Source organism: Carcharhinus amblyrhynchos, chromosome 16 (genome assembly GCF_965287045.1).
Source record: "Carcharhinus amblyrhynchos chromosome 16, sCarAmb.v2.hapA, whole genome shotgun sequence".
In the NCBI taxonomy this organism is placed as follows: domain Eukaryota; kingdom Metazoa; phylum Chordata; class Chondrichthyes; order Carcharhiniformes; family Carcharhinidae; genus Carcharhinus; species Carcharhinus amblyrhynchos.
In genome coordinates this window covers 4,762,562-4,782,048 of record NC_137339.1, presented here as the reverse complement: position 1 = coordinate 4,782,048, position 19,487 = coordinate 4,762,562, and the positions used below count along the sequence as shown (strand labels likewise).

Here is a 19,487-nt window from a genome sequence, read left to right as displayed (position 1 = left end):
CTCTATCCTTCTATACCCACCTTACCCATGCAACTGTCTAAAGACAAAATTGTACCCATCTCTACTACCACCCCAGCTGCTTGTTCCAGACACTCACCACCCTCTGTGTGGAAAGATTTTCACTCTGGAGCCTTTTGTATCTCTCCCCTCTCACCCTAAAGCTATGCCCTCTAGTTTTAAACTCCCCTACCTATAGGAAAAGATGTTGACCATCTACCTTATCTATGCCCCTCATTATTTTATAGACCTCTATAAGATCACCCCAAGCCTCCTACGCTCCAAGGAAAAAAAGTCTCAGTCTATCCAGCCTCTCTTTAAAACTCAAACTATTAAGTCCTGGTAACCTCCTAGTAAATCTCTGCACTCTTTCTAGTTTAATAAAATCCTTTCTATAATAGGGTGACCAGAACTGTACACAGTTTTCCAAGTGTGGCCTTACTAATGTCTTGTACAACTTCAACAAGACTGTGTTCAATGTTCTGACCAGTGAAACCAAGCATGCCAAATGCCTTCTTCACCACCCTGTCCTCCTGTAACTCCACTTTCAAGGAACTATGAACCTATAGGGGTACAGGTTCATATAGTACCCCTATATCTTTGTTCGATAACTCTCCCCAACACCCTACAATTAACTGGGTAGGTCCACCCTGATTCAAACTATCAAATGCTTACCTCACATTTATCTAAATTAAATACCATCTGCCATTCATCGGTCCACTAGCCTAATTGATCAAGATCCCTTTGCAATCTAGATAATCATCTTCACTGTCCACTATGCCAACAATCTTGGTGTCATCTGCAAAATTATTAAGCATGCCTCCTAAATTCTCATCCAAATCATTAATAAGTAACAAATAACAGTGGACCAAGCACCAATCCGAGGCACACCGCTGGTCACAGGCCTCCAGTTTGAAAAACAACCCTCTCCATTCACCCTGTCTTCTGTTGTCAAGATAATTTGGTATCCAACTGGCTACCTCACCCTGGCTCCCGTGAGATGTAACCTTATGGAACATGGGGCAGCATGGTGTGCTGCTTCACAGTGTCAGGGACCTGGATTCGATTCCTGGCTTGGGCCACTGTGGGTTTGCACGTTCTCCCCATTTCTGTATGGGTTTTCTCTGGGTGCTCTGGTTCTTCCCACAGTCTGAAAATGTGCTGGTTAGGTGCATTGACCCAGCCAGGCGCCAGACCATGGCGACTAGGGGAATTTCACAGTAACTTCATTGCAGTATTAATGTCTTACTTGTGACTAATAAACTTTAAACCTACCATATGGTACCTTGTCAAAGGACTTGCTAAAGTCCATGTAGGCAACATTGACTGCACTGCCCTCATCTACCTTCTGAAGACTACCCCCCCTTCAAAAAGCTCAAATTCATGAGACATGATTTTCCACTCACAAAGCCACGTTGACTGTCTCTAATCAGTCCTTGCCTCTCTAAATGCCTACAGATCCTGTCTCTCAGAATACCTTGTAACAATTTACCAACCACAAACATTCGGCTCACCAGCTTATAATTGCCAGGCTTTTCCCTGCAGCCCTTTTTAAACAAAGGCACATTTGCTACCCTCCAATCTTTAGGCATCTCTTCTGTGGCAGTCGCTTCTGGTTGGAAACAGCCAGGCAGCCATTGCAGTTGCAAGAGAATGTCATCAGGATTGTCCATGGGGGATGAGGCATCAGGTCCTGTACCATTACATATTCAAGTACATCCTCTGATTCACTCTGGCATCACTTGGTCTAAGCAGGATTGAGCACCAGTTGAGGAGAGTGTATCAGTAAATAGGCAGAGATAACAAAGGCAGCAATGGGATGAAGGTTAGACAAAGTTATGCTCAGCCAGGCAGTGCTGCACCTTCTCCGGGGTCACACAGTAATAGACGTGTGCCCAAATCAGACACTCTCTGAGGCAGAAGTATCATGGGCTAAAAATGGAGTTCATTCATCACATTTGCTTTGTATTGGTTTGGGTTTTGAGTGTTTGACCCCTTCCACTGAGAACACAATTAACCTCCCATAGAATCAGATGTAACATTATTTAATAGATGCAGAAGCTGTGCAAAAATGTATGCCATTTTCTCTAACATTGACTATAGTGCTAACGGTGTCACAATCCTGGAGTGGATGTCAGTAGCATTCTAGCTGGTGCTTCCCTTGAATGATAAACTTTATCATGAAAACCTGAAGCACCTTGATGACAAGGGGGGGGGGGGGGGGCACTTCACACTACCTACTTCCTTGGCCCCTCTGAGGGACCAGGCAAAGCCCTGTGAGGGAGGCTACCTTTACATTGACACTAATGCAACCTGTGGAGAAGCTCCATTGGCATCACCATACCAAAAGACAAGCATCACCAGCATTTCAGCTCCATGCAGAAACAAGTAAGCCAGCTGCCTCCATCTCATTGCCACCAAGGAAAAGCCATTGGAGTAGCTATGTGCACAGGCCACCATCATTAAATGCATTTTGTGGTTCATTTGGGTGACACTGTTGTAGTTGTTTAAATACCAATGAAAACATTAGACTTTTTTTGCACGCAGATTTGTGCATTTCCATTCATTAATCAGGCAAAATTAGGAAGAAATTGGGCATAGTGGATAATGTGACTGCTGGGAGAGTTGTGTTCCATCCAAACCCAGGAACAATGGAAGTGTTGAGTTCGATGAGCTTTGATAGTTGTATCTGAGTCAGCTTCCTCAGTAGAGGACATCTCCAAACAGGTCAGTAGGGCTCAGGTGGAACATGCTTGAATCAGTCTTTGCATCGTAGACAAAAACTTTGGTTACTGAGACTGTTTGGCAAATTCCCTACAAAGCACAGTTACTACTGTCCACTGCAGCATCCTCCTTCATGCTGTAAGAGAACATAATACACCTCTTCCCAAGACAGACAATGTATGGTCATTTCATAAACTTCACCTTTGGAGAATACATATTCATCACTAGGAAGTATCAGGGCTGTGAAGGAGGTCAAACATTAACAAAAAAACCACCTACAACGTTCACCAGGGCTGAACTTTAAGGTTTGACATGCTTCCCGCCTCAACAGATCACCCACACTTTGAATACCGTGTACAGTTCTGATCACCCTATTATAGAAAGGATATTATTAAACGAGAAAGAATGCACAAAAGATTTACTAGGATGCTAATGGGACTTGATGGTTTGAATTATGAGGAGGGGCTGGATAAACTGGGAATTTATTCCCTGGAGTGTAGGAGGCTTAGGGGCAATCTTAGAGGTCTACAAAGTAATGAGGGGCATATATCAGCTAGATAGTGAGTATGTTTCCCCAAACGTAGGGGAATCTAAAACTGGAGGGCATAGGTTTAAGGTGAGAGATACAAAAGGGTCCAGAGGGGAAATTTTTTTCCCAGAGGGCAGTGTCTGGAACAAGGTGCCAGAGACATTAGTAGAGATGGGTACAATTTTGTGTTTTAAAAAGCATTTAGACAGTTATGTGGGTAAGATGAGTATAGAAGGTTATGGGCCAAATGCAGGAAATTGGGACTAGCTTTGGGCTTTCAAACAAAGAGGATGGCATGGACAGGTTGGGCAAAGGGCCTGTTTCCACACTGTCTGTGTGGAGTTTGTACGTTCTCCCCCCGTGTCGGCGTGGGTTTCCTCCGGGTGCTCTGGTTTCCTCCCGCGGTCAGGGGGACGTGCAGGTTGGGTGGATTGGCTGTGCTAAGTTGCCCCTTTGTGTCAGTGGGATTAGCTGGGTAAATGCATGGTGTTATGGGGATAGGAGCTGGGTGGGATTGTGGTCAGTGCAGACTTGATGGGCTGAATGGCCTCCTGCACTGTAGGTCATTGGGGAGAATTGCAGAACAGAGAGATCTAGGGGTACATGTTCATAGCTCCTTGAAAGTGGAGTCACAGGTGGACAGAGTGGTGAAGAAGGCATTCAGCATGCTTGGTTTCTTGGAGTACTGTGTGCAGTTTTGGGCGCCGCACCTGCGCAAGGATATTTTGGCCCTGGAGGGAGTGCAGAGGAGGTTTACTAGGCTGATACCGGAGTTGAGGGGATTGAGCTATGAGGAGAGGCTGAATAAACTAGGCTTGTACTCGCTAGAGTTTAGAAGAATGAGGGGAGATCTCATTGAGACGTATAAGATGATGAATGGGATGGATAGGATAGAGGTGGAGAGACTCTTCCCGCTCAAAAAAGACAGTAGGACTAGGGGGCACAGCCTCAAGATAAAGGGGAGGCGGTTTAGAACGGAGTTGAGGAGGAACTTCTTCATTCAAAGGGTGGTGAATCTCTGGAATTCTCTGCCCGTTGAAGTGGTGGAGGCTGCCTCGCTAAATATTTTTAAGAAGCGGGTTGATGGGTTCTTGATAAGAGAGGGGATTAAGGGTTATGGGGAAAGGGCGGGAATGTGGAACTGAGCCACGACAGATCAGCCATGATCTTATTGAATGGCGGGGCAGGCTCGAAGGGCTAGATGGCCTACTCCTGCTCCTATTTCTTATGTTCTTATGTTCTTAAACCTCTATGACTGTTATCACTCTAAAAAGCCAACACCTAGAAAATGCCCCCACTCCTTAATCTGACCATGTCACGTGGCATTTTGAGATTCATCCTCTGCTAAGGCATTGTCAAGAACCACATCCATTGCGGATGCAATGCGGAGATGGTGCACCTCACAAAACTCAAGGTTTTAAAGATCTCAGATGTTGTGTCACTGGCAAAGTTGGTATCTCCATTTTGAAATGCCCTTAAGAAAGTGGTGAGATTTCTTTAACTTCTTTGATCTAGTTATGCTGACAGTAGACAATGGTAAAGCTGGCACAGGAACATTCTTTGGGTACTTTGGGTAACAAGGCTGTTACAAAAATGGAATGATAGGTTTCCAGGAGGCTGTATCTACAGGTGGTGAGTGAAAATTGGGCAAGTCAACAGGGAAAAAATGAATACTGAAACATGCTACAAGTTGAAATAGCTGCAGGAGGAAATTAGCTTACTTGAAGGAAGGAAGGATTGTTCACTTTGGAGAAGAACACAGAGCAGATTTGAGAAAGCTAAAACCATGAGGAGTCTGGACAGAGTACATAGGGCAAAACTTTCTATTGGTGGAAGGATCGAGAACTTGAGGCATAGATTTAAAGTATTCAGCAAAGTGAAAACCTGAGGGAAAACCTTTTCAGTGACTGATTAGCACCTGGAATGTATTGCCCGAGAAGTGATGGAAGCAAATTCAGTAAAGAGATTCAAGTAGTAGATTAGCTGAAAAAGAACGTACAGGACAAGGCAGCAGAGAGTAGCTCCTCCAGAGAGAGCATAGACATGATGGAACTAAATAGCTTTCTCCTGTGCCAGGACCGTTAGGATTTTCTGGGTTTATGGACAATTTAAATAATCTCTGCCCATAGTTATCGATTATGATCGTGTTCCAGATGTATGATTCTCACTGGCAGACAACATAAAATGGTTTGAAATATATTATCCACCTCTAAATCTCAGCCAAAAGAGAAAGGGAGAAGAATCATGCAAGTGCTGTTCCTCTTCCATGCCATCTAACCCTACTCATAACCATCCAAATCTTTCAAGCTATAAACTCGAGTTACATAAGAACATAAGAAATAGGAGCAGGAGTAGGCCATCTGGCCCTTCGAGCCTGCCCCGCCATTCAATAAGATCATGGCTGATCTGTCGTGGCTCAGTTCCACATTCCCGCCCTCTCCCCATAACCCTTAATCCCCTCTCTTATCAAAAACCCATCAACCCGCGTCTTAAAAATATTTAGCGAGGCAGCCTCCACCACTTCAACGGGCAGAGAATTCCAGAGATTCACCACCCTTTGAGTGAAGAAGTTCCTCCTCAACTCCGTTCTAAACCGCGCCCCCTTTATCTTGAGGCTGTGCCCCCTAGTCCTATTGTCTTTTTTGAGTGGGAAGAGTGTCTCCACCTCTATCCTATCCATCCCATTTATCATCTTATACGTCTCAATGAGATCTCCCCTCATTCTTCTAAACTCTAACGAGTACAAGCCTAGTTTATTCAGCCTCTCCTCATAGCTCAACCCCCTCAACTCCGGTATCAGCCTAGTAAACCTCCTCTGCACTCCCTCCAAGGCCAAGATATCCTTGCGTAAGTACGGCGACCAAAACTGCACACAGTACTCCAGCTGCGGCCTCACCAATGCCCTATACAGCTGCAGCAAGACCTCCCTTTTATATTCAATCCCCCTCGCTATGAAGGCCAGCATCCCATTCGCCTTCCTGACCACCTGCAAGCTGGGTTTTTGCGACTCATGCACAAGGACCCCGAGGTCCCTCTGCACCGTCGCCTGCTGCAGTTTTTTGCCACGTAAGTAATAGTCCTTCCTACCATTATTCCTACCAAAGTGGACCACCTCACACTTGCCAACATTAAATTCCATTTGCCAGTTCCTAGCCCATTCGCCCAGCCTATCTAGATCCGTCTGCAGACTCTCCACACCCTCCGCACAATTTGCCGTTCCACCAATCTTGGTGTCATCAGCAAATTTTGACACCCTACACTCGGTTCCCTCCTCCAGATCATCTATATAAATGGTAAAAAGCTGAGGCCCCAGCACCGACCGCTGGGGCACTCCACTAGTCACCATCCGCCAATCCGAATAGCACCCGTTGACCCCCACTCTCTGCCTCCTATTTGACAACCAATCCTCTATCCACGCTAACACCCCACCCCCAACTCCATGTCCCCTGACCTTCTGCAATAACCTCTTGTGAGGTACTTTGTCAAACGCCTTCTGAAAATCCAGAAAGACCACATCCACCGGCTCTCCTCTATCCACCACCCTAGACACATCCTCATAGAACTCCAGTAAATTTGTCAGACACGAGTTATTTTAAATTGGACCAGATCAGCCCACATTTGAGTTCTCACTTCATTTTCTCAATGCCTTCCACTGTTCTCCCAGTGGCTTCTCTCAGTATGACTTTTGGGAACAAGGTAGCAGCTTCTTCCAAAATAATTGAATGCAAGTGTGCTGTGCTGTTAGTTACAAAAACCCATTTTATTCAGCACCTATAACATTTCTTAATGTCACTTTTAGAAAGGCAAAGACAGTAATTCAAAAGGTCAGAAAAGCATCCCGCCGTACTTGTATTAAACTGGATGCGACAAATCTACTATATCCACGCTCAGATCTCAGTCCTTAGTTTCAAAAAGATGGCAAAATTCTGAACAGGGAGGTTGTGGATTTAATTGCCTTATAATACTTTTAAATCTCTAGAGGATCACTCAGTAAGCTAATGAGATACTTAAACTGATTATACTGTTGTTACGTGCTCAGTCTCTCCCGCAAATGCGCTGTGAAATAGTCAACTTTGCTATCTGCCACCCCAGATTTGATTTATTCTCATCTCCTTCCTAACAACAAAAGTCCAATTTTTGCGAGCTGACAAAGCATTTAAAGTAGTAGAATGTTTAAGTCACGCAACAGTGAAGAAAATGTTGTTGGTGCAATCAGGAAGTGGGCATGGCTTAGCTTGCTCCAAGCCTATGGCAGGATATGCATGTTACAGGGACAGCTCTCACCTCCCCAAAACCCCTCACTCCCAGGAGCCTGGAGGATTTGGACCCAGCAATTGCACAAGCTTGAACCACATTAACATGCTTTGCATTCAGCAGAACGTGAAAACCGGCCGTACTTGCCTGGATTTTTCCATGGGATAATTATACAGTCCTATTGTTAAATGGAAGTTGGATGGAAGGAAAAGGGGATTTGTCTTCTAATTTATCAGGTGTCCAGTACTGTTCACCTGGTCATGGTGTAGGGGCAATGCAAGCAAACTTACATAATTGGCATTTCCTAGTCGTCCTTGCCCACATTCCATCCCAATCCAAAACAAAAACTGCATCCAATAGGAGTGATGTGTGAGTGGGAGGACTTGACATGATCATGGTGTGGAGAGCAGATAAATGTCACAGCAGGCAAATTACTAAATAATCCAAACTCCAAATGGTCAAATCCATGTTGAGGTAAAGTTTTATAACGCCAAATTTCTTTTGGTGTGAATTTTCCCACCCACTACATAAAAGCTGTCCCGCAATCAGATTGCTGCTTTCACCCTGTCACTGCATTTTAAAGGGATTTCTAAAATAGGATGCTGTTCAGCTCCACTGGACTGGAATGATCCAGATCAGATTTCAGCTGTAATACTAGCTAATTTAGTTATGCCTAATGGGTGCTTTTGAGACACTGTATTTGAAGAGCACTGCCATACTCTCCTGACCCCCCGATAGAAAGCACATCTCCAATGAGACACGCTTGTTTTCTGAGACTGTAAGCGTATCTTGCATTTGCTGCCAACCTCCAGCAAATCATGTGGTTAAACATGCGACAAAAGGTCACCAGTAGCAGGCAGCTCGCTGAGAGTTTTGCAGAAATACATTACCAGAAGCAAAGGAGAATGACTGTGTTTAACCACTATTTTCGCTACTTTATTACATCTTATTCTTGCACGCTTGTCATTGGTTGGTGTTCAGCCTGGAGCCTGTAATCAGTTCAACACAAGATGTTGCGTTTTAAAACTCTTCAAACTAATCCATGGCTGAAAATGGATAAAGCTTCATTTCCACTGCAAAAACCAGAGATTATGCTTTGTAACTCAGACCTCACCCTGGCATCTGAAAACTTGTGATCTCGGGCAATGCAATTAATTAAAAATCAACAATTTTAAATATTTCTCAGGGAATTTGTTTAATAAATTTCCAAACGTATTTAGCACAATTTGGCCAACTCCCTCTCCTCCCCACCCTCCCTCCATTAAAAAAATACAGCAGCCAGACAGCAGAATAACCAACAGCCAGGGTGAGGGTACGATCAACAACAAATTACGCACCCTTAAGCAACATTTGATGGATCACTTCCCAAGTTCAAGGAAATTGAGTTGCATTTCCAGCAGCCTACAAGGTATAAAAGGCAATTTTGTTCCTGCACTTATACTGCTGACTGGACAGGATATAAACAGAGAGCAGTGCAACAGTACTGTTGTTACAATGAACTGGTTTGGGAGGGCTTCATAGAATAATGCTCACCATTCTCGTTTGTTTTTTTATGACCGAGTCAGCAGCATTTAACTTTTTGTTTAAAGATTTTAATTTGCTTAAAACCCACCCCTTGTTTGGTAAAACAGTCCTATTACATTTAACTCCCAGTTCCTGTTCTCTCCAGTGGTTAAGGTTTAGGTTAATGCGCTTTAGCACGGAGCTGTGCACGCTTGCCAGTAACAGCCTGGAAGCCAGTCTTGATGCTGGCCACAGAACAGCGTGAATGACAGGTCTCGCACTGCAAGAAATACAGCCGTGTGTCCTTCTGCAAGATGGTGTCTGGTGACCGGCAAGTATGGCAGGTTACGTACTCCTCTGTGTATTGGGGTGGGGAAGGGAATAAAAAGTACAAATGAGTGTTGTATAAAATGTTTCACAGAAAATCCAATAGAATTTGCATCATTTAAAATAAACTCTGGAGTTTGCACATTCTCCTTGTGTCTGCGTGGGTTTCCTCCAGGTGCTCCAGTTTCCTCCCACAGTCCAAAGATGTGCAGTTTAGGTTGATTGGCCATGCTAAAATTGCCCCTTAGTGTCCTGAGATACGTAGGTTAGAGGGATTAGTGGGTAAATATGTAGGGATATGGGAGTAGGACCTAGGTGGGATTGTGACCAGTACAGACTCAATGGGCCAAATGGCCTCTTTCTGCACTGTAGGATTTCTATGATTCTATGAAATACAAAAATTAAAGATGCTTAGGTATGAGTAAAACATCAGAATTTACTAGAAACATTGAGATATAAGAAACAAGAAGTGGAAGGTACTTTCAAACTAACTTAGAAATAAGCTTCAACTTGGCAGGATGGGGAGGTGGTGATGGAATAAAATCAGACCAGAAAACCAGAAGGCTGGGAAATTAAAAGGGGCAGAATCAGGAGAAACAATAGGAAATGTGATTTTCAGGATTATGTCTGCAATTTGGACTTGAGCTGTGCAGTTTAGTGAATGGTCCCAAAGCCGCATTTACATTTTTGTTGGTCATAGAATCCCTACAATGGAGGAGGAGGACATTCAATCCATCAAGCCTGCACCAACAAAATTCCCACCCAGGCCCTAACCCTCTAACCCCATGCATTTATTCTGCTAATTCCCCTGACAGTAAGGGGCAATTTAAAACAAAAGAACAAAGAACAAAAATAGCCCAGGAAACAGGCCCTTCAGCCCAACAAGCCCGTGCCGCCATTTTAACATTACCAGTCCCCCCCTCCACCCATGACCCTTATCTATTGTTTATGGTATTCTACATTGAGGGAAAATTTAGCATGACCAATCCACCTAACCTGCGCACTGTTTGGCTGTGGGAGAAAACTGGAGCACTTGGAGAAAATCCACGCACACAGGGGGAGAATGTGCAAACTCCACACAGACAGACAGTCACCTGAGGCTGGAACTGAACCAGGTCCCTGGTGCTGAGAGGTTGCAGTGCTAACCATTGTGCCACCCTGGTCAACATGGTTGTTCTAACCATGAGATAAGCCCTTTTCGTAGCAACTCCTGTTTTTTTTCCTTTTTCTGGGGTAGCAACTCCTGTAACCCCATAAAGATAAATTATAGTATCCATCATACTCACTGATGTATCGCCTCAACACATTTTCTATTTGTTTTTGCTGAAACCTCCCTTTGATTACAAGCTGGTTGTTGCCATCAATAGATCCACTGTTAAAAGGAAAAAAGTCTGCGTTACAAGTAAAATTCATCAAATTTATTGCTCTGGATGTGCAGTGACTATTACTTAGATAAATACCGCAATCATTGATAATCAGAGGCACATTGAGCAGTCCACCTTCTTTTGGCACTACTGATCAAGGGACTCACTAAGAGGAGGCACAACTCATCGTTCTAAGGCTTTAAGGCTGCAGCACGATATGGATAGGCTAACAGATGAGCAGATAGCAGCACCAAACATCACTCAAGGTGTCAATTAAGTTTGAGTGGGTAAATATTTGAAGGGAACTGTTTTATTTACTTACATAGGATCACAGGGAAAGAGCAGGGGACAATTGGACAATTCATTCAAAGGGCTGATACAGGCACAGTGGGCCAAATGGCCTCCTTTGGTGCTACATGATTCTATGAATACAGAAATATGTTTGATAATTAGAAATGAATAAAGACTTGAGAAGTTACAGCTTCCTTTTCTAGAGATGAAAATGTTAACAGCAAGGGTAAATAGAGCTGCGTCAGTGCACAGTGGGGATGGTAATCAGGACATAAATTTAAGTCAATTAATAATTAAAACACATGCAAAAATAAAAAGTATTTACACAATCAATGTTTAAAACATGGAATTATCTGCCACTGTTGAAACAGAATCTGTGAATTGAGGAGGATTACTGTAGCAACAAGGACCAAGGAAGAAGGGCCCTAGGGTAACTGACATTAAGCTTCTTCCAAAAGGGTTAATTTAAAAGAGTAAGTCATAGCAGGAGAGCTCAAAGCTATGGTGTACTCCTCATGTTCTTTGAAGGAAGGCAGGGACATTTCCAGTGCTTGGGGTCAGCACGTGTATAGGAAATGTCTCCAGCTGCAGCTCCTGGAAGTCCAAGTTTTGGAGCTGGAGCAGCAGCTGAGGACACTTGAGCATCCACAAGACAGAATATCCTAAGTTAGTATGCAGGGAGGTGGTCAACCCACAGGCTCAGACTCCACAGGCCTCTTCTGTACTGTAAACTCTGAGTAAGGGAAGCAAGCAGGAGCTTCCAATTAACCTAGGGTGCCTCCTTTGAAAAAAGTACCAGTACAGATATGGTCAAAAAGCCTCTTTTACAATATTGGCAGATGTTCATTCACCCAAATCATGAAATGGGCCTCATGAGCAGCATATTGACAGTGCTGTGCTTTTCCAATATTGGAATGGAATTCCCACCTCGATTTTGCACCTTAGTGACGCTTTCTGATCTGCAAAGAAATTAACTGTATTTCCTTAAAGTACCATTTAGCGCAAGTATCATTAGTTAACTTTGCTTCTACTAACAGACAGAAACCAGCTGCAAGCCTCATCTCCAGAGATGGTATTTGGCCTGCCCCTTGTAACTGTTTTGCCCAGAGCTATTTCAATATGCACCGGTGTTTTTTCCGGTGATTTGGATATTAGGCATTAAATGATAATTGGTTATCACTGACAGCTGAACTGGCAATTGACAGATGACAGACAGAATTTTTTGGGGTGTGGGGGGAGGAGAAGGGTGGGGAGAAAAATTGATAAAAAGAATGTGGCTTCCCATCTAACTAGTGAATGTATGGTCTGGGACTTGCAGTTTGGAAAAGCTGGCACAGCCAAAGGGACTGACATCATTCTCCTTAAGATAGTGCAGGTGGAAACTATCTGGTCAGAAAGTTATCTGATTAACAGACAGCCTGTCACATCTTGCCATTTTCCAAGGGATAAGAAATCTTACAAAATAAGATCATTCTTACTCTTTTCATGTATGATTTGCAAAACAAACCAACCTGTTAATTTATATTTGGCCTTGCTTCACTAAAATATTGATCCTTCTGTCTCTTATAAGATCAGACAAGCTCACAAAGTAAGCCTGCATGGGATTACAGCTTTCAGTTTAAGTAACAACAGGTTTCATTGCTACTCTGAGGAATAGCTAATTCAATTCAGAGTTTATACAGCAAACACACACACAATCCCACACACAGGGAAAAATATCAGCTCCCTTAAAAAAAAAACAGAAACCTTTTCCCTGGTAACACTTTTTTATTCATGATTATAACACATCCAAGACTTTTCAGTGTGACATAAAGCACACTGGAGACTGAGTGGACAGCATTGAAAGAATGCAAGCACTGTTCGAGATGGTGCCCCTTGAGGCTAGATACTAAACCTATCACTTAACTAATCTGGTGGAAGTAAAAGGTCCATGGATTGATAATGGAAGAAGATTCCTGAGTGAACATTACCTTCTCAGCCAACACAACTAAAACAGATTATTCATTTTTTTTGGTGCTGTGACAAATGAGTTCATAACTGCTGCAGGTGAAATTCTTTCCTATATTTCTAATAGGTAAAGTGTCGCAGGTGGCACAAAAGCAGCATGTTCTTTCCCTCACGCATGTGCTGAATTATCCAGTCAGTCCCATTGTCCATCTCTTAATGCAACTATTTTATTCTACAGGTATTTACCCAATTCTCTTTTGGAAGTCATATTGAATCTGCTTCCACCGCCAGTTCAGGCGTCTCACAACTTGCTGCATGAAAAACTCCATTCATCTCACCTGGTTCTTCTGCCAATTTCCCAAAATGTGCAAGCTTCTGTTTAATTATTTAAATCATTTATTAATTCAGCATATATAAACTATCTGCATTAGAAAGAAACTTTAAAAGGATATTATTGGTAATACGGAGATGGTATTATCGCTAGCAGCTATTATTTATTTTGCATTTCATCATGGTGCCTGGAAAAGTACTCATCATGTTTCCCCAGGGAATTGGCAGTGGGGCTGCCTTTGAACTATTACAGATGGGCAATAAATGTGGCAGCACCAGCTTTACCCATTGTAATCAATGCTGCATACATCTGGCTGGGCTTGACAATATCTGACTGATTTGAAATGCAAATTCAGTCATGCAATTGCTTGCAGCATTGAAACTGCTAGTAACCGTATACATTTTATAGAATTCCAAACATCACAAAGCTCTTAAAGATAAAGATAACAGTCAATAAATATCTGGACAATTTATTACCTCATCAAATGAATCCCTTTCATATGCTCTCAGGCCAGTTCACCTGGGTATTCTGACCACTGCAATTAAATTTAAAACCAGTCTTTTGGCACCATAGCCAAGTCATTTTGTTTATATGCTGTCACAGTAAAATGCAATAGTTTGTATCAAGGGGTAGAGTGCAGATATTTACTGGTAGTCACAGGGTTGACAGCAATTCTGGCATTAACTCCTTTAATGTGGTCTGGCAAATAGCAAGGAACACATAGGCACAACCAAAAACTACTACCCCAACTGAACTGCCCGTAAATTCAAAACAATTACTTCTTCAAATTTATATTTTAAAAAACACAGCTTTTGGACCCAACAACACCAACACATTAAGTTTGCAAGTACTTGCATTCATAGAACCCCTACAGCACAGGACAAAGCCATTTGGCCCATCAAGCCAGCAATGACAACAATCCCACCCTGCCCCTGTAATCCCATGTATTAAACACACTAATCCCCCCGAAGCTAGGGTCAATTTAACATGGCCAATCAACTTAACCCGCACATCCACTATTGGAGTAGGTGTAGAACCGGCTAAAATAATTGCAAAGAATGTTACAGCAAATACATGGGGCTATCGGTCCAACTGGTCTAGGGTGATGTTCACAATCCATACAAGCTTCTTCCCTAGTTCACTTCATCTCACCCCATTGATCAGAAATTGTTCCTAGTGACAGAAAGTAACCAGGGGACACCAATTTGGATTATTGGTAAAAGAACCAGAGGCAAAACAATGACAACTTCTTTGCTCCTTCCCCAAAGTCGTGAGCAGGGATGCACGGACTGAAAGGTGCTTAGAAGCATTTTCAATAATCACTTTCCAAAGAGAATTAGAATTTTTTTTTGAAGCAATAAAATTTATTAGGCTAAGAGCGAGCAGAGGAGGAATGAGAGAAATTCATTCTCACCAACAACTAGCCCAGGCACCTTGGCTACTAACCATGATAAAATAGTACTATGATTCTAAATCCTTTTATTTGTTACAACACTATGGCTGTTTTGGAAATGCCCATGTTTTCTCGAAGTATTGATTACCTCCTTACCATCAGCTTTCCAAGTTGAAAGACAGGCAGGCGACTGAATAATTGCATGACAAGGGATGATGGAGTGATGGCTTCAATTTAACATTTTTGTGTCTGAACCTTAATCACAAATATTGTTACATATTGACATTCATGCTTTATGGCCACAGCTCCTCCACGACACCACTGACAGATTTTGCTGAACTCCAGTGACAAAAACAAGTAATGCTGCAGTAGTTACTTACTGAGATCCAATTGGAATAGCCCAGGACATCAGGTTCTGATGGTGAATGGTGTCGTAGATCAGGAGACACAGTTGTAGCTTTGGTTAACACATTGTAATTACTAAATCTCAAATGGACACAGCATCAAGCAAATAGGACGCAGGAATGTATTGGGCAAACAGCACAGGACACTGAAAACATTTGGAAAATAACAATTTGCAAGTTCATGATGACTATTCAGCTGATAGTCATTATATGCCAATAATTGATAGGGTAAATATTTCAGAAAGCAGATAGAAGGGTGTAGTCTTTGGTTATATATGCATCACCCACAGTAATTTCAATATGGGAGCCAGAAGGAGCACTAAGGTATTAAGGAAAAGGAATACAGATCAAGAGTGAAAAGAGAGCACATGCAGCCAGTACGTCAACACCCACTGGCTGAATATTAGTTCTCAATCAACTTCCTCTGGGGCAATTGAGACATTGAAATCAAGTCAAAATAAATATTTAAAAAATGTGAAGCGAGCACTCTGTATAGTGTACACATCACACTGGATTAACTCAACTTTATTACAATTGAACAGCTCGCCTTCAAGGCTTTTCCCTACCTGTTGATGCTCTTAGCTAAAGAAATTTATTTAAGGGATTCACTAACAAGGCTTCAGACTAAACCACATCCCACGATCTGCTCTGAAGCTCTGCTCACCCTTTGACAGCTGAGACAATCCACAACATTTTAAACAAAACAATCCACATTATTAAAAAAGTCATTGTGTACTATCAACCAATGTTAAAATATTCCAAGATCCAGATCTTCGTCAAGTTCTTCCTTGAGCCATACATACGCTATGTTTTTTTAAAAATTCATTTATGCAATGTGGCCTACCCTAGCTAGGCAGCATTTATTGTCCACCCCTAGTTATCCTGGAGATGTGGTAGTGAGCTGCCTTCTTGAATCGCTGCAGTCCCTGTGGTGTAGGTACATCCATAGTACTATTAAGGGACTGGGGTTCCAGGATTTTGATCCAGCAAGTAAAGGAACAGCAATATATTTCCAAGTCAGGATGGTGAGTGATGAGGAGGGGAACCTCCAGGTGGTGGTGTTCCCAGGTATCTGCTGCCTTTGTCCTTCTAGATGGTAGTGGATTTGGAAGGTGCTGCCTATGAGTTTCTGTAGTGATGGTAAACTGTTACACTTGTTTGCCAGTGATGGAGGAGTTGAATTTTTGTAGAAGGGGTTTCAATCATGTGAGCTGCTTTACCCTGGATGGTGTTGAGCTTCTTGAGTCTTGTGGGAGTTGAACTCATCAAATCAAATGGAGCACATTTGATCACACTCCTGACTTGAGCCTTGATGGTGAACTGGCTTTGGACAGTCAAGAGACGAATTACCCATCACAGCACTCCTAGTCTTTGACCTACTCATGTAGCCACAGCATTTAAATGATGGGACCAGTTCAGTTTCTGGTCAATGATAACCAGCAGGATGTAGATGGTGGCAGATTCAGCGATGGTAATATAAAGGACAGAACAACACAGGATCAGGCCCAGGCCCTTTAGCCCTCCAAGTCTGCGCTGGAACAGGCGTTGCTCTAATTTAATCTTTTTTTGCCTCAACGTGGCCCATATCCCTCTATTCCCTGCTTATTTATCAACCAGATGCCTCTTAAACATTGTTAGAGAATCTGCTTCCACCACTACCTCCAGCAGCGAGTTCCAGGCATTCACCACCCTGCAGAAAACTTGCCTCTATGTCCCAGAGTAACAGACCCTTTTGATTCCGAGAAAAGGTAACCGACCCTTTGATTCTGACTATCCACTCTATTCAAGCCTGTCATAATCTTGTCAACCTCTATCAGGTCCCCCCTCATCCTCCAATAAAAACAATCCAAGTTTGTTCAACCTTTCTTCATAATCCAATCTCTTCTGCATTCTTTCCAAGATGTATCAATATCCTCTGGTAGTGTGGCAATCAGAACCGTACCAATGTTCCAAATGTGGCCTAACCAAAGTCTTATACAGCTGCAACATGACTTTCCAATTCTTATATTCAATGCCCTGACTGATGAAAGCCAGTATGTCATACGCCTTCTCGACTACCTTGTCCACCTGAGTTGCCATCTTCAGGGAACAGTGGATCTGCACGCCTAGATCTCTGTTTGTTAGTATTTACAAGGACTCTACCATTGATGTATACTTTCCTTCTGCAAAAGATGCATCACCTCACATTTGTCTGGGTTAAATTCCATCTGCCATCTTTCGCCCCATGTCTCCAGCTGTATCCTCAGACAATCCTCACTATCTGCTACTCCCTAAATTTTTGTATCATCTTCAAATTTACTAATCAGACCACCTACATTTTCCTCCAAATCATTTACGTTATTACAAACAGAGGCCCCAGCACTAATCCTTGTGGAATATCTCTGTGACATACCTCCAATCAGAAAAATACCCTTCCACTGCTACTCTGCTTTCCATGCCCAAGCCAGTCTTGTATCCATCTTACCAGCTCACCTCTGATCCCATATAACTTCACCTTCTGTATCAGCATCCCATGACGAGTCTTATCGAAGACTTTACTAAAATCCATATATACAACATTCACTGCCCTGGAAGGCTGCAGAATCTCTCCCACTGATGTAGTCTCTCTCCCATTAGTGTGCATGAGCTTACGAGTCGTGTGCTTGCTAAAACCACTGCTTTATATACAAAAGAGGTTAGCTGGGATGACACTCACACCAGTTTGAAATTCCTATGCGGCCACACCCATTGAGGCCCTAATCAGGCTTCAGTTGATTGACAGATAATTGCCAGTGAATATCAATAGGCAATCATTAGGTCCTCGCTTGTTGGAGATGCTCATTGCTTTCACTTACGTGACACAAATGTAACTTGCCACTTGCCAGCCCAAGTCTGGACATTGTCCAGGTCATACTGCATTCGGGCACGAACTGTTTCAGTATCTGAAGAGTCATGAATGTTGCTGAACATTGTCAGTGAACATTCCCACTTTTGACCTTAAAGGTCATTGAAGAAGTAGCTGAAGATAGTTGGGTCTAAGGGCACTACTTTGAGGAAATCTAAGCATCAAGATTCAATGAAACTCATGCATTAGTTTTTGAGATATATTGCTTGCACATGTACAGATTTACCAGGATGTTGCCAGGTTTGGAGGATATGGACGATGAAGAAAGGTTGAACAAACTTGGATTGTTTTCATTGGTGCAGAGGATGGTGTGTGTGTGTGTGTGTGTGTGTGTGTGTGTGTGTGTGTGTGTGTGCGTGCGCGTGCGTGTGCGCGCCGGATAGAGATTAACAAGATTATGACAGGCGGACAGTGGATAGTCAGAATCTTTTTTTCCAGGGTTAAAGGGTCAATTTCTTGGAGGCATAGATTGAGTGTGAGAGGGAAAAGTTTAAAGGAGACATTTTTCACAGAGGATGGTGAATGCCTGGAACGTGCTGCCAGAGGAGGTAGTGAAGGCAGATTATATGACAATGTTCAAGAGGTATCTGGATAGATACATGATTAGACAGGGAATAGACAGATAAGGACCATGTACAGGCAAGAAAATATTAGCTTAGAGAGTATCTATGTCGGCGCAGAGTTGGTGGGCCGAAGGGCCTATTCCTATGTTGTATTGTTCTTTTTATTACAAACAATAACAAACAGAAGTGAAAACATTGCTGATCCCACCTTCAGCAACAGAAGGTATATTTTTCAGATCTAGAAGGGTCACAAGACCAAAGGGCCATTTACACTACATGGTTAGGCTTTGTGGCCTTAAAAAGGACAGTGTCACTGTAGCAGCTGAACATACTATCCATCACCTAGCATCAAGATTCCCATGTTCATAAAATAATGCACCATTAATTTGGGTAATAAGGTATTAGCATTGTATGAAGTTACAGTTGCTGGCTGTCATTGTTAACCAAAATTACAATACTCAGAAGTGTTTGATTAAAATACCAATGCACTAAAAGGACCAACATTCTGTTCAAAGTGTTAAATTGAAAGACCATGCCAGTATTTCACAGGCAGTTCGAGACGACAATAATGTCCCATGGTAGATTTTGCAATTAACTCAACTGCTACATTTTCTCTCAAGGCCACATGCCCCCTGCGGATGAAAGCTATTAGATTGAACTCAAGCGCCTGTTTCAAAAGTAGAATTAACTGTAAATGTTGCTGAAATGAGGATGTACATATAATGACTAGGAATAAAAGGCTTTCTTGCTTTGAAATCCCATCTTAAAAAGATTTGTGTTTCCACAGCACCTCACATCAAACAAGCTGCTTTCAAATCTGGCAAAGAACGTAAACAAACGTGAAGCCAAGTGCAACAGGCATGTCTTTATACTTTTTAAAAAGTGGTATGAGGGGTGACAGCATTCAACAAACACTGCCTGGCATACAGTTTGCGTACCAGCCAGAATACTTGCTCTGCTTTAATGGCGATGCGAA

At 42.7% G+C, this 19,487-nt stretch overlaps 1 protein-coding gene across 1 annotated transcript in view; it reads right to left on the bottom strand.

The window, feature by feature from the left end:
- Positions 1-8,680: 8,680 nt before the first annotated feature.
- eif2s2 (eukaryotic translation initiation factor 2, subunit 2 beta) overlaps positions 8,681-19,487 on the bottom strand; it is a 56,618-nt gene continuing 45,811 nt past the window's right edge. Inside the window, exons 8-9 of the mRNA XM_080204601.1 lie at positions 10,621-10,706; positions 8,681-9,364 (exon numbers count right to left, since the gene is read on the bottom strand). Of these exons, the coding sequence (XP_080060727.1) occupies positions 9,189-9,364; positions 10,621-10,706 (262 nt within the window). The 3' untranslated portion in view covers positions 8,681-9,188. The remainder of the gene's footprint in view (positions 9,365-10,620; positions 10,707-19,487) is intronic.